We start from the raw sequence: 13215 nt of genomic DNA on the forward strand, positions 1-13215 counted from the left end.
AAACTTAAGGTTATCTACTATAACTCCTAAAAGATTAGTTGAGGAATCTGGTGAAATAATGTTGCCGTTGTTGGACTTTAAAGTAAAGGTTGGAAGACCTGTGAATGGGGGGGGAGAAAAGCAGCAGCTTGGTTTTATTAGGATTTAACATAAGACGGCAATTAAGGAGGCAATGTTCAACTATGTTAAAAATATTTTGGGATAAAGTCTGCAGCTTTACAGGCGAGGTGGCCGAGCATATTAAGGTGGAGTCATCCGCACACTGAATGCATGTTGCATTTGGGATGACCGTATATACGTCATTAATAAAAATGGAAAATAGCAGCAATCCTAATATGGATTCCTGGGGCACTCAGAGGGTGATAAGTAAAAGGATAGACAGCTACTTCTACCACAGGACAGCCTGCTATCTACCACGGACATAAGACTGAAACCATTGAAAAGCCTGGTCATCAACGGAAATGGTTTTCAAAGTGTGTATGAGTAACTGGTGGTTTACCATATCAACGACTTTGTAAAAATAAAGAAAGATGGCTGAGGAAACCTTGTTTCGGTATAGGTTTATGACATTAAGAGAAGGAGAGGAGGACTGAGGTGGGACTATATGGTCTGAAGCAGTGTTTGGTATTAGCCAAGATATTAATCTGGATACGGTAATTCAGAAATTGTTTATGGATACATTTCTCTATAATTTTAGCCAAGGGTGATAAAACAGCTATGGGTCTGTAGTTTTGACAGTTCAGTGGAGCTGCCTCCTTTATGGAGTGGGGCAACATGGGAAATCTTCAAGACGGAGGGGATGGATGCTTCACATACAGTGCTACTGATCAGGATGGAGATGGGGTATACTATGGCATCTACTGCTATTTGTAGATATTCTACAGGGAGGAGATCAGCCTCCAGAGGGTAGTTGGCTTTAGTTTCTTAATTAATGTTCGGACCAAAGATGTGGAAACTGGTTTAAAGTTAAAGGAGAGTAGGGAACCGGGTGTAGACGCTATTGAATTAGGGCAGCCAGGAGACAATTGGTTAGCTAGGTGCTGGACAGTTTTGGTAAAGAAGCTGTTAAAGGTATTGGCAACTTCTTCGGAGGGTTTTTGTTTAGTAGCTGAGGCGGTAGGAGTGGAGGATTGTACTGGGTTAAGTAGTTTATTTATGCCTGTCCAAAACTTCTGAGGTTTGTTTTGGTGTTGTTGTAAATGACAGTACGTTTTTTGCGTCTAATGTAATGGCTTTGTTTCATTTCTTAGCTGTCTACATCTAAGCTGATCTATGGTGGCTTTAGTGGCACACAAAGTGGCCCAAGCCTTATTTCCAAGTAGGGATTTTGTGTCTGGTTTCCCTTGAAAGCCAAGGAGCAACTTTCGTTTTGGTTCTAATAGTACGTACTGGTGCATGGGTGTCAAGGATGGTTAGGAATCTGGTATTAAAAGTAATTTACTGCTTTTTCAAGTGGTAGTTGTTTTAGAACTGACCAACTGCATACTTTGGAGTTCAAAGGTAGGTACTAGGCTATTGGCCCTACGGCCTATATAAGCCTAGCCAAAAAGGTACCCTGGCTTTCACCACCCAAGAAATTAATTTTCCTGTGCCCCTGTCGAGCAGAGCCACAGAAGTGATCCCCGGGGTGAATTTCCTATTTCTCATTCAATCATCAAGATTTTTCTTGAAGAGTGCTAATGACGAACTTTGTTTTATATAGACAGGTAGTTTGTTCCACAGTATGGGAAGTCTCTGGGACAGGAATCTATCCCTCCAGCATGTCCTGTTTATTGTGGTGACAAGGTTTACATCTCTAGAGCATGTAGCGCGGAGGGATTGGGATTTCATTAAGTGGAGCATGTCTAACAGCTCTTGGTTTGCCATACCTTTGTAATTTAAGCAGAGATCGCTTCCGAGTAGGCGATATGCAACAAAGTAAAGCTGGAGTTTTTTGACACTGTCTGCATAGGGCATCTATTTGAGGCCAGTAATCCTCTTCGTGAGGTATTTCTGCAGCCTTTCCAGTGGTTTTAGATGTCTTGTGAGATACATAACAAAAGGGTCATTGTACTCTATAATGGGTCTAATGAGTGACAAGTAGAGGGGAGGGGAACAATGACCTTGTTTCCTGGATGAGAAACCTTTTGTGATGAGGTGTGCCACGTAGAAGGATTTCCTGACTACTGTGGCGATGTGATTATCAAAGGAGAGACTATTGTCCACCTGTGTTTCAAAGTCTCTTATCACACTTTCGGTGTTAAGTAGACTACCGCCTATGTGGTAGTTCATGGGTACAGAGTTTTTACCAAAGGGGATGACAATGCACTTTTTGGCACCAAGCTTGAGGCCATGGCGTTGACACCAGGCATCTGTTTCCCTGAGGCCCTTCTGTAGGATGTCCACATAGTTAGGAGTTTCGATTATGGCTCCTAGTTTGCAGTCATTTGCGACCTTAATTAGCCAAAGACCTTCTGTGTTAGCCTGTACTTCAGAGAAGTAGATACCAAACAGGAGAGGACCCAAGACTGAACCCCGTGGTACTCTACTGTCACTGGTCTGAAGTTGGACTGAGTCCGCTACTTTCACAGTGTGGGTTCCATCAGTGAGCCAGTTGGCAACCCATCTTGTGACATATGGATTTATACCAATTTTAGTGAGTTTATCTATAATTCTAGAGTGCGGGAAGGTGTTGAAAGCCTTGGCGAGATCTAGAAAGGCTGTATGAACCACCTTACCCTCGTCTACGGCTTTGGCGACGGCTTCAAAGAAGTCTATCAGGTTTAGGAGACATGATCTGCCTTTTACAAACCCGAACTGGGTGGGGTCCAGAGTTTGGAGATTACCAATGTCTTTGTTTATAAGTTCCATGATGATACATTCCATAACCTTGCAGACCAGGGTCTGTGGTGACTCCCCCTTTGTGGAGTGGGATAACCGTCGCTGTGCACCATTCAGTGGGCACAAAGCCTGAGATGAGGCTATGATTGAACATGGTACTTAAGTGGGTTGCCAGTTCGTTCAATAGTTCGTGTAAAACACAGCCTGAGAATTTGTCAGGTCCCATGGATGCTGTGTTCTTGGCTTTGGAGAGTGTGTTACCTGTGCAGCCGTGATCACAGGAACTTTGCATTCTTCCGGTATACAGATGGGCCCTTTAGAGGTTGAGAGGGGGATAAAGTTAGCACTGAACCTATCTGCCAGGATGTTGGCAATATCAGTTGGTTCTGTATATTTAGTGCCATTGTGCTGCAACTCAGAGCAGATCTGAGTGTTGCCATTGAGATTCTTCACACAGCTATAGAATGCTTTGTGGTTGTCTTTACAATCAGTGGCAATTTTGTTTTAGTAACTACCTTTTGAGGATTTTATGAGGGATCTCAGCTTCTTACTGAGGCTGACAAGGGAGTTCCTCCAATCATGGGATTTTACTCTTTTTTGCAACAATTTCTTTCTTTCTCCTTTTGTAGAGTTTGTTTATGGCAGGGGACCACCAGACTGGCCTCCTTTTTTGGGAGGATAGCACCTTGGTTCTATTAGGGGTAGCACGATCCTTGCACTCATCCAAGTGCTTATAAAGTGCATTTGTGCAGGACTTAGCAATCGTACCTCTATTGTCAGTCTGCATGGGTGCCGTGAAGTTTGCCACTTCTGTCTTAAAAAGCAGGAAGATGGCTTTGGAGAAATTTTTTTATGGTGGTTTCCCTAATGGGGGCAGGATGTCTAGGGTGATTAGCTTGGCTCTGGCCAACGAGAAATTGACCTCTGGTGTGGAACACCGGTCACCCGTGATGGTAATGACCAGGTCTAGGATACTGCTGCCCCTGGTGGGAGGTGTGGATAAGTTGATCCAAGGCACTGGAATTTATGAATTCCAGAAAAAGTTAAGCAAGAAGATTGGTACACGAGTAGTTTTCCCAGTTAATGGTGGGGTAGCTGAAAATCGCCCATTATTAAGATGTTGGGTTGTACCCTAATATTTTCCAGTGTATCAAGAAATGAGGAGTGGGAATCCTGGGGCATGGTGGGGGATCTGTAGCAAGCTACAATTTGGATTGTGGTCTTGCCCAGAGTTAGATGCACTTGGATAATCTCAGATGCATTATGCTGAGCAACTAGCCTGGAGGTGTGGATATCCTTAATGAATATGTACATGCCACCACCTTTAGTGTTTCGGTCCAGGTTAGGTGGCCGAAAGGTGTGGTATGAATTATAGCCTGGTAATGCAGGGGTGCTCTCTGGAGCCTTGAACCAGGTCTCTGTCACTACACAGATGTTGATATTCTCCATTTTAAGGAGTGCCTCAAGTGAGTGCATTTTCAGGTTTAGACTTCTAGCATTGAGTGGCATTACCCTCAGATGTTGCTTGCTTGTACCTGTTGCAGTGGTGAATTTGTCATTTGAACCTTGCCTAAAAAAGGCACTACAGGGGTGACAAAAGCCTTAGCCAGTATCTGGAATCCCAAGGGCGACAGGTACAGGCCATCTCTGGCAAAACATCGTGGTCTGTCGATCATGTCATCCCAGGCAGATCCCCTTAGAATGACACCAGAAGCTGAGCAAATTGCTGAAGTCAATCATTTTGTCCTTGTACTGTGGTATCATGCTGGGTGATGGCAGGATGCTACTCAAAGCTAGGGTCATACCTGCCTGGGCTACAAGATCCGAGAGCTCCTCCGTGTATCTTTTCACGTAGTCCAGGGAGGTACGTCTCAGGTCATTCACACCAACATGGACAATGACAGAGTCATATTTCTACTTGTTGTGGAGTGAACTGAGTGCATGCGTTATGTGGCGGATCCTGGCACCTGAGAGGCAGCTGACAGTAACTTTCTCCTTGTTTAGTCTGGTGAGTGGAACATCAGTGTACCTGACTATAGAGTCACCTATGATTAGAGAGGGTTTTGTACTAGTTATGCCTTATGGGTTGTGGTGGAGTGGCACACAGAGTCTGTGGGATGTGTGTCATTTGGGTTGTGTTGGGGGGGGGGGTGATGGTTGCTTGCGTTTCTGCTTTGGAGGTCTCTGCTCCTTGGACAGATTTTTATTGAAAGCCTCGGTGAATGTAGGTGTGTGTTTTGTCTCTGTGTGTGTGTGTGCTTTGGTGGTGTAGGTTTTGAGGGACTACGTGACGAGTGTGGTGTGGTGCAAGTGTTTACCTTCTCTACTTGACTGTCTAGTCCAGTCTTTGGTGAAGAAAGCTTTGCTTCCAGTTTGGCTACATAAGTGCATCTTCTGTCAGGTTGTAGTGTTGGGTGGTAGGAGGAGAGGGTTGCCTGTGTACATGAGGCAATTGCTGCACTGCCCCAAGATGCTCAGATTCATCAGGTAATCAGGAGAAAACACCGGGAGCTGACCCTTAGATATGCCTGGATAGGTGCTTATTTATCAAGTACTAAAAACTGTTTTCCTCTAGATAAGTGAGAAAAGTTGAGTACTGTAGTAATTTGTAGCTTATTTAGTGCTTACAACAAGTTCTGAACAAATGCTGAGCTCAAAGAAACAGATCTGAGTGCTAAAACTAAAAAAACTGGCTAGTTCTAAGGAAAAATTTGAAGAGCTGACTTTATGGCGCCAGGAATAGTTTAACCCTAGCTAAGCGGCGATACATAAAGTGGAGTTGAAATTCTTGTTATTCCTTACAGTTTTACAAGTGGACTGACTGGAGATGTCAACTTTTTGCCTAATTAAATAGGTGAGGAGGTGATCGCTTACATCATCAGGCAGGGTCCCACTCTTGTACTTGTGGGGATGTGTTAAGTACCAGTCCAGGATACTTTCTTTTTTGTTGGGTTTATTGATCCTGGTGGGGGAGGATAAAGCCTGTGTCAATCCATAAAGGTTTATATGGTGAGTTGGAGGAGCTGATGAGCAAGCGTTCCAAACTATGTTGAAGCCTCTGAGAACAATGCTTTCTTGAGGGTAGTTACTAGACAGCCAATATAGAATATATTTCAGGGTATTTATGTTATTACCTGGGGGAATGTAGACACAGGCGATATTTATACATTTGTTCTTATTAATATGAAGCTAAGTAATAATAATTTCAGCGTTGACAATCTGGGATTTTTGCGGGGCATCACTGGACACCTCAAGCATAGATTTATAAAGAACAGTCACCCCCCCACTCCTGTTGGTGCGGTCGAGCCTTAGAATGTTATATCCTGGTGGTATTACCTCATTATCTGAAGTAGATGGTTTTAGCAAGACATAATATGTCTGGGGAAAGAACATCTAAGGGGGCATGAAAGTGTTGAAACTTATTATTTAAACTTCGGATATTTAAGTGACTGACCAAGAGCGAGTTTGAGGGTTTTTTTAAGGTTTGTGTTATAGTGGTACAATTAGTATTGGTCTTAAGAGTCAGTGGATGAGGATGGGCCAGGATTTGGGTGGAGGTATCCATCCACTGTCAGGCTGCATTGTAATTTGATTACGAGCTTCCAGAATTTAATCATTAGACTGTGGTATCTTTTGGTTTTAGGATTGACATATCTGGTTCTAATGGGATGGTGATACCTGGAAAGTGAGGAGTTAGGTGGGAGATTTATTAAGTGATCAAACTTGTGTGGAACTACTGAAGTGGAGGTTTGGCTTCTTGGGTAGTGGAAACCTAGGTAATTATTAGTCAGCTTCTTAGACCTAGAAGTAGAACATGAATGAACAGGTCTCCTAACAAAGGAGGTTTTGACAGGGAAGTTTCTATGTTCAAACAGGTGTTTCAGGTGTTGGAAGCTCCTTTCCTTTTTCTTGCAGAGTCTTTAAGTCTGTAGCTGCTAAACCAAAGAGGCAGACTTATCCAAAGGAGCATCAAGTAATTTTGCTTTAATATCATTAGGTAATTTAAGCCTCAGCCATGAATGCCTCCTAAGCACAGAGGCAGAAGCAGCAGGCCTAGATGATACCTCAAACAGCATCACAGCTGCACTTAATGGAATATCTAGCTACTTGAGAAGATGCAACCAAGAGAAACAGGACTTGTGTTTTAACCTCAGAATCTGGAAAAGAACCTAGAGCCTGTGAAGCCTGAAAAAGCAAAGCCAAAGAACATCTAAACGTGTCTGGTAATTAATAGCTCTGATAGCTAAAAAGTGGAAGAGGCATATACCTTCTTACCTAGTCTCAAAATTTTTTGATCTCCTTATCAGAAGGCAGAAGAAAATAAACGGAAAGATTTATCACAAACTATGGAGACCACAGCTAGATCAGCAGAGGACACTTGGGATCAGGGGCCTGTGAATCTGGAGATTTACAGGAAGAAGCAAACGCATCCAGGAAAGCTGGAAGGACTAGAGTAACTGCAGAGGGGGAGGAAACCTCCATTTGAAAAAGGTCATAATACTGCTTCTGTTCAGAAATCTGGGAACAATCCCATGTAAAATAAATAAACCCAATCTGCTGGACTTAAATTTCTTTGAGGCTCAGATAAATTTACTATAACTTACCTGACCCAAGCATCTTGTATATACTTCAAGAACGCTGAATAAACTTTTTTTTTTTTTTTTTTTTTTTTAATTAAAACTGGAACTCTATTAGGTTCATAGGTAGGTACTAGGCTATCTGCCCGAAGGCATTTATAAGCCTAGTCAGAATGTGTTTGCTTTTGCCACCCCCTAGATTAGTTCCATGTACCTCTGTCTAGCAGAGTAACTGAAGTGATCCCCGGGGTAAACTTTGTTTCCCATCCACTTGTCAAGGTTTCTCTTGAAGAGTACTAGCGAGGAGCTCTGCCTAATGTAGATTGGGATCTTGTTCCAAAGCATGAGAAGTCTCTGGGACAGGAATCTATCCCTCCAGCATGTCCTACTTATTGTTGTGGTGAGGTTTAGATCCCTAGAGCATGTGGCTCGAGGGGATAAGGTTTTCTTTAGGTGGAGCATGTCCATCAATTCTGGGTTGGACATGGCCTTATATGTGAGGCAGAGATCACCTCTGAGAAGGCGGTATGCAACAGAGTACAGCTGGAGTTTCTTCAGTCGAGTTGCATAGGGCATCTATTTGAGGCCAGTAATCCTCTTGGTGAGGTACTTCTGAGGTCTTTCCAGCTGTTGCAGGTGTCTTGTAAGGTACATCCCAAATGTGGCAATGTACTCTATGATGGGTCTGATGAGTACAGGGGCACAATGACCTCTTCTGATCTGGATGCAAACCCTTTTATGATTAGGTGAGCCATATAGAAGGATTTTCTAACCACTTTGGCAATGTGATTATCAAAGGAGAGATTACTATCTACTTGGGTCCCCAGATCCCTTATTACGTTTTCCGTATTTAGGGAACTACCACCTATGTGGTAGTTTGTGGGTACTTTGTTATTTCCAAAGGGAATAACTATGCACTTTTTGGTATTTAGCTTGAGGCCATGATTATAACACCAAGTATCCCTTTCAGTGAGATCCTTTTGGAGGATGTGTCAGCCGTTGAGTCAATTATAGCCCCTAGTTTGCAGTCATCTGTGAAATTGGTCAGCCATAGTCCTCCTGTGCTTGTCTGTACTTCTGAGAAGTATATGCCGAACAGGAGGGGTCCTAGGACAGAGCCCTGGGGAATGCCACTTGTAACCGGTTTAGAGTCAGACCTAGCTCCTGCAATTCTCACCATGTGGGTTCAGTCCGTGAGCCAATTGGCAACCCATCTTGTGACATAGGGGTTTATGTTCAGGCTGGTGAGCTTGTCTATAATACCGGAATGGGGAATGGTGTCGAAGGCCTTTGCAAGGTCTAGGTAGGCTGTGTGTACCACCTTTCCCTTGTCTATAGCCTTGGTAACTTTCTCAAAGAAGTCCACCAGGTTAAGGAGGCATGACCTGCCCTTAAAGCCGAACTGGGTAGAGTCCAGTGTTTGGAGGTTCCCAATGTCTCTGTTAATGAGTTCCATGATGATGCGCTCCATAGCTTTGCAGACCAAGCTAGGCAGGCTTATAGGGCGATAGTTCCCAGGGTCTGTTGTGCTCCACCTTTGTGGAGCGGAAAGACAGTTGCTGTGCACCACTCTATGGGTACGTAGCCTGTGGAGAGGCTGAGTTTGAAGTGTGTGTTTAGGTGAGGCATTAGTCTTTGAGCTCATGTAGGACGCAGCCTGGGACACCGTCCGGTCCCACTGATGCTGTGTTTTTGGCCTTGGAGAGGGCTGCTTTAACCTGTGTCTGTGATTTCAGGGGCACTACATTCTTCTGGTATGCTTATGGGCCCTTTTGGGGGGGAGAGGGGGGTGAAGTTTGCACTGAACCTGTCTGCCAGGATGTTGGCAATATCGGTTGGTTCAGTGCATTTTGTGCCATTCTGCACCAACTCTGAGCAGATCTGAGCATTGCCACTTAGATTCTTGACATAGCTAAAGAATGCCTTGTGGTTATCTTTGGAGTCCTGGGCAAGTTTTCTTTCAAAGCTCACCTTGGATGATTTTATGAGGGATCGTAGTCTCTTGCTGATACTGATCAGGATTTCTTCCCTTCTTGGGATTTTACTCTTTTTCTGTACTAGTTTCCTCCTTCTACTGTATAGTTGTTTATGGCAGGGGTCCACCAGACTGGTTTCCTTTTCTTGGGGGAGTGAGTCTTGGTTTTGCTTGGGATAGTACGATCCATGCATTCTTGTAGGTGCCCGCAGAATGCATTAGTAAAGGATTTTGCAGCTTGGACAGCATTATCCTTTAGCATGGGGGCTTTGAAACTTTCCACCTCTGTCTTAAGTTTGCTTTTGAAAAGTTTTTCACGGTGGTTTCCTTGTCCGGGGGTGGAATGTGGATATCCAAAGTGATTTGTTTATGGTCAGATCTAACCAGCGAGGGGTTGACCTCTGGTGTGGAACACAGGTCGCCCATGTTGGTGATGACCAGGTCCTATATGTTGTCACCTCTGGTGGGAGTGTTGACCAGTTGTTCCAGGGCGTTTTGAGTTTATAAATTCTAGGAAATGTTGGGCAAGGGAGTTAGTACTAGAGTAGTTCTCCCAGTTAATGTTTGGGTAGTTGAAATCACCCAATATTAGGTTGTTTGGTAGGACCTTTATGTTACCCAGTGTTTCCAGAAATGCGGAATGGGGGTCCTGGGACATGGTGGGTGATCTGTAGCAAGCTACAATTTGAACTGCAGTTTTGCCCACTGTTAGTTGCACGTGGATAATCTCTGAAGCATTGTGCTGTGCCACTAACCTGGAGGTGTGGGTATCCTTCATGAATATGGATACTCCGCAGCCTTTTGCATTTCGGTCCGGGTTCTGTGGCCGACATTTATGGTATGAGTTATAGCCTGGTAGTGCTGGGGTGCTCTCTAGAGCCTTAAACCAGGTTTCTGTTACTGCACAACATCGATTTTCTTCATACTGAGGAGTGCCTCGAGTGCATACATTTTGAGGTTTAGACTTCTGGCACCGAGTAGTATTACCCTCAGATTTTTGCTAGTTGTGCTATTTACTGCGGTGGGTTTGTCTTTTGAGCCTTGCCTAAAAAAGGCAGTATGGGGGTGGCAAGAGCCTTGGCCAGTATATGAAAACCTAAGGGTGACAGGTGCAAGCCGTCTCTATTTAAATATAAAGACTCCAAACTATGACTGCATCCTACACTCTTGCTTCACGCATTCTCCCATTAAAATGTCCTCCTAAGATTCTTACCATAAATATAATATGTCCATATGCATACTGCTTTTCAATTACTTTCTATACTTGCCTACTACAGAACAAGGAGAAACTAGACATTAAAGACCCAGGGGATATACAGTAACAAAACTAACCCCTTAACATTCCCAAAAAAAACATCACAACTTCTATAAACAATAAAACCATTTTGTACAACACAGCACATTAGCAAAACACAAATCATTCCCTACTCTCATACAAGTGTGGGTATACCATGGTACTTCTGGCTCTTTCACTGTAAGCAGCAATGACTGCCACTCCTCTCTGACCAGAGTTACCTCTTTTGAACATTCTAGGCCACCTAAAAATATGACTCTGTGTGGGGGCAGAAGTTCGGGTCGCCTGGGGTGGAGGATCCTGCAGTAAGAATACTGCAACGTGGAAGAGAGCGACATCTATGGTGATGGTAAGATTTTACACGACAATTCTTTACTCTATTTACACGTCAGTTGCCCTGCTAGACAGGGGTCCAGGAAAGTAAATACTGTGGGATGAAATAGCCCAGGGAATTGTTATGGCTAGGCTTGTATAGGCCCTAGGGCCAATAGCCTAATACCAACCTATGAACCAGAATTGCTGCACAGAGACATTTTTAAAACTGTTACAATGCACAGAATTGTTAATGGTAATGTCACATGAGGAGCTACAAAGTTGGGGGGGGGGTCTTTCACATGCAATGACGGTCAACAGTCATGTACAGCTGTGTTAATGTCCACAACGTTAAAATGATTGTGGAAGACAAACGGGTTGCAACTCCCCCTAGCATGCACCAATCAGAAAATGTTATGCATAAACAACTGTAAAATGCATAAAGTGATTGGGAGTACAAAATTAATAGCCAGTTCTGATAAAGAACAACGCATAAAATGAGCAACAAGATTAATACACAATGGACTAAACAGCCACATAGCTAAAGTGGCAGAGTATGTGGGGGGGGGGGGGTGTTAGCCCTCTCAAGTACTGATTGGCAACAGTCATACATCACACACAATTATAAAATATAAAGTGATTAGTTATTAATTTAGTGCTGCCACTTGGTCACAACAGCCACTTTGCCTATACAGAATGCAGAAAGTAATCAGCAACATTAACTAATGTACACTATACTAAGTTAAACCCCACTACACTAAATAAGCTGCAACAGTATAGTGATTATTACATCAAATGTTAATGGATATTTAAGTATATAAAGTGATCATCAACACTAACATAGTGTGATGAATGTAAGCTGCAACAATAACACAGCAAAAACTGACAGTACATGTCATCAGTGCTGTCAATCACAGTTGATGGTACTGTCAAGTCAGTGCCCAAGCCTGTGAAAAAAAACAGGTTATTCTGTTCCACAACAGCCACCAATATAGCACTTTACAGTAAATTCTATGCAAAATATTGCCTCCTCAATGTCTTCATGTACAGCATTAAAGGAGAAAAAGTAAAATAATCAACAACAAACTCTCTGTTTATCTAGTACCAAACTAAGGACTGCTCCTGTGGATCCTTTTCAGCCACGACGTGGACACAATACAATGAAATGAAAAAAAAAAAAAAAACAATACATAAGAAGACATAGCAGAATTCAGCAGGCATAAAAATACCCTCAACTAAGCATAACTGAATGAACAAGTATGCATCAGCCATAGTGTCGTATAACAAGCAGCGAGGAACAAAATCTACAAACAAGATGTAAATTTAACTACACATTTGTTTTTCTATTCTACAATAAACAGGATGATATGACAAAGCTCATCTCTGCATGATGAATTCCTAAATCAGGAAATTTTAGCTAAAACGTCTTACACATACATACTTCTCTCACCTCTCATTCATTCATTCATACACAAAGCAACTGAGAATCAAAAACTGGCCGCTAACAGCAAACGAACCCACTGACAATACTGGTTATATCTAAACACACACAAGGACGTACATACTGATATAGTTAATAATCTTTACTCTCACAACTCAGACAATCCATTTAACACTTACTATATAAGCTAGGCCGCAAAAAAAGCCTTGGTCTAAACAAGAGGGAGACAAGAATACCAAGCCCAAACAAACAGCTGCAGCAAACAAAAATAAGTACGTGTCCTGAACAAGTTCATCATATTAATAAAACCAACAAATTATGTATTCCAAAACAAAAACTTACATAGTTACACACTCAGATAATTTCTAACATCCACTACTACTATCACGAGGAAACTGACGCCATCAGAAAAAAACAAGCCGGCGCACAGCTGACGTAAATGGATCTACTAACTTCTGAAAAAGTCGCGGTACCATGCGTTAATTCTGTCTGCTAAACTAAGAATAACAACAGCAACAAAAAATCGCTCATGTTATAAGGAAGCAACGACTGCGGAAATCTAATTACTGTTACTGTTTCCAAGTGTGCGTTTATTTTATTTTTATGCTGAAGTACACCAAGGCATGGAAGGGGAAAACTTGCCATGTAAATAAAAATATTTCACCACACGTAAAAATGCAGCGAAGAAATATCAAGGCGCAAAAGAAAATTACAGATTGAAAAATTATACAATTCTTGACGTAAAAACACACTGTCATTATAGCATAAACTAGTTTATTGGCGATGTTGTAGTGTA

General features: G+C 42.7%; 1 protein-coding gene across 2 annotated transcripts in view; it reads right to left on the bottom strand.

Annotated features, from left to right (window-relative positions):
- RNPS1 (RNA binding protein with serine rich domain 1) overlaps positions 1-12879 on the bottom strand; it is a 322076-nt gene extending 309197 nt beyond the window's left edge. For both annotated transcript variants that reach the window (XM_044089282.1, XM_044089281.1), the window contains exon 1: positions 12762-12879. In XM_044089282.1, the coding sequence (XP_043945217.1) occupies positions 12762-12763 (2 nt within the window). In that variant the 5' untranslated portion in view covers positions 12764-12879. The remainder of the gene's footprint in view (positions 1-12761) is intronic.
- Between the last annotated feature and the right edge of the window lie 336 nt (positions 12880-13215).

This window comes from Protopterus annectens, chromosome 12.part0, assembly GCF_019279795.1.
Source record: "Protopterus annectens isolate FY-2018-M chromosome 12.part0, PAN1.0, whole genome shotgun sequence".
In the NCBI taxonomy this organism is placed as follows: domain Eukaryota; kingdom Metazoa; phylum Chordata; order Ceratodontiformes; family Protopteridae; genus Protopterus; species Protopterus annectens.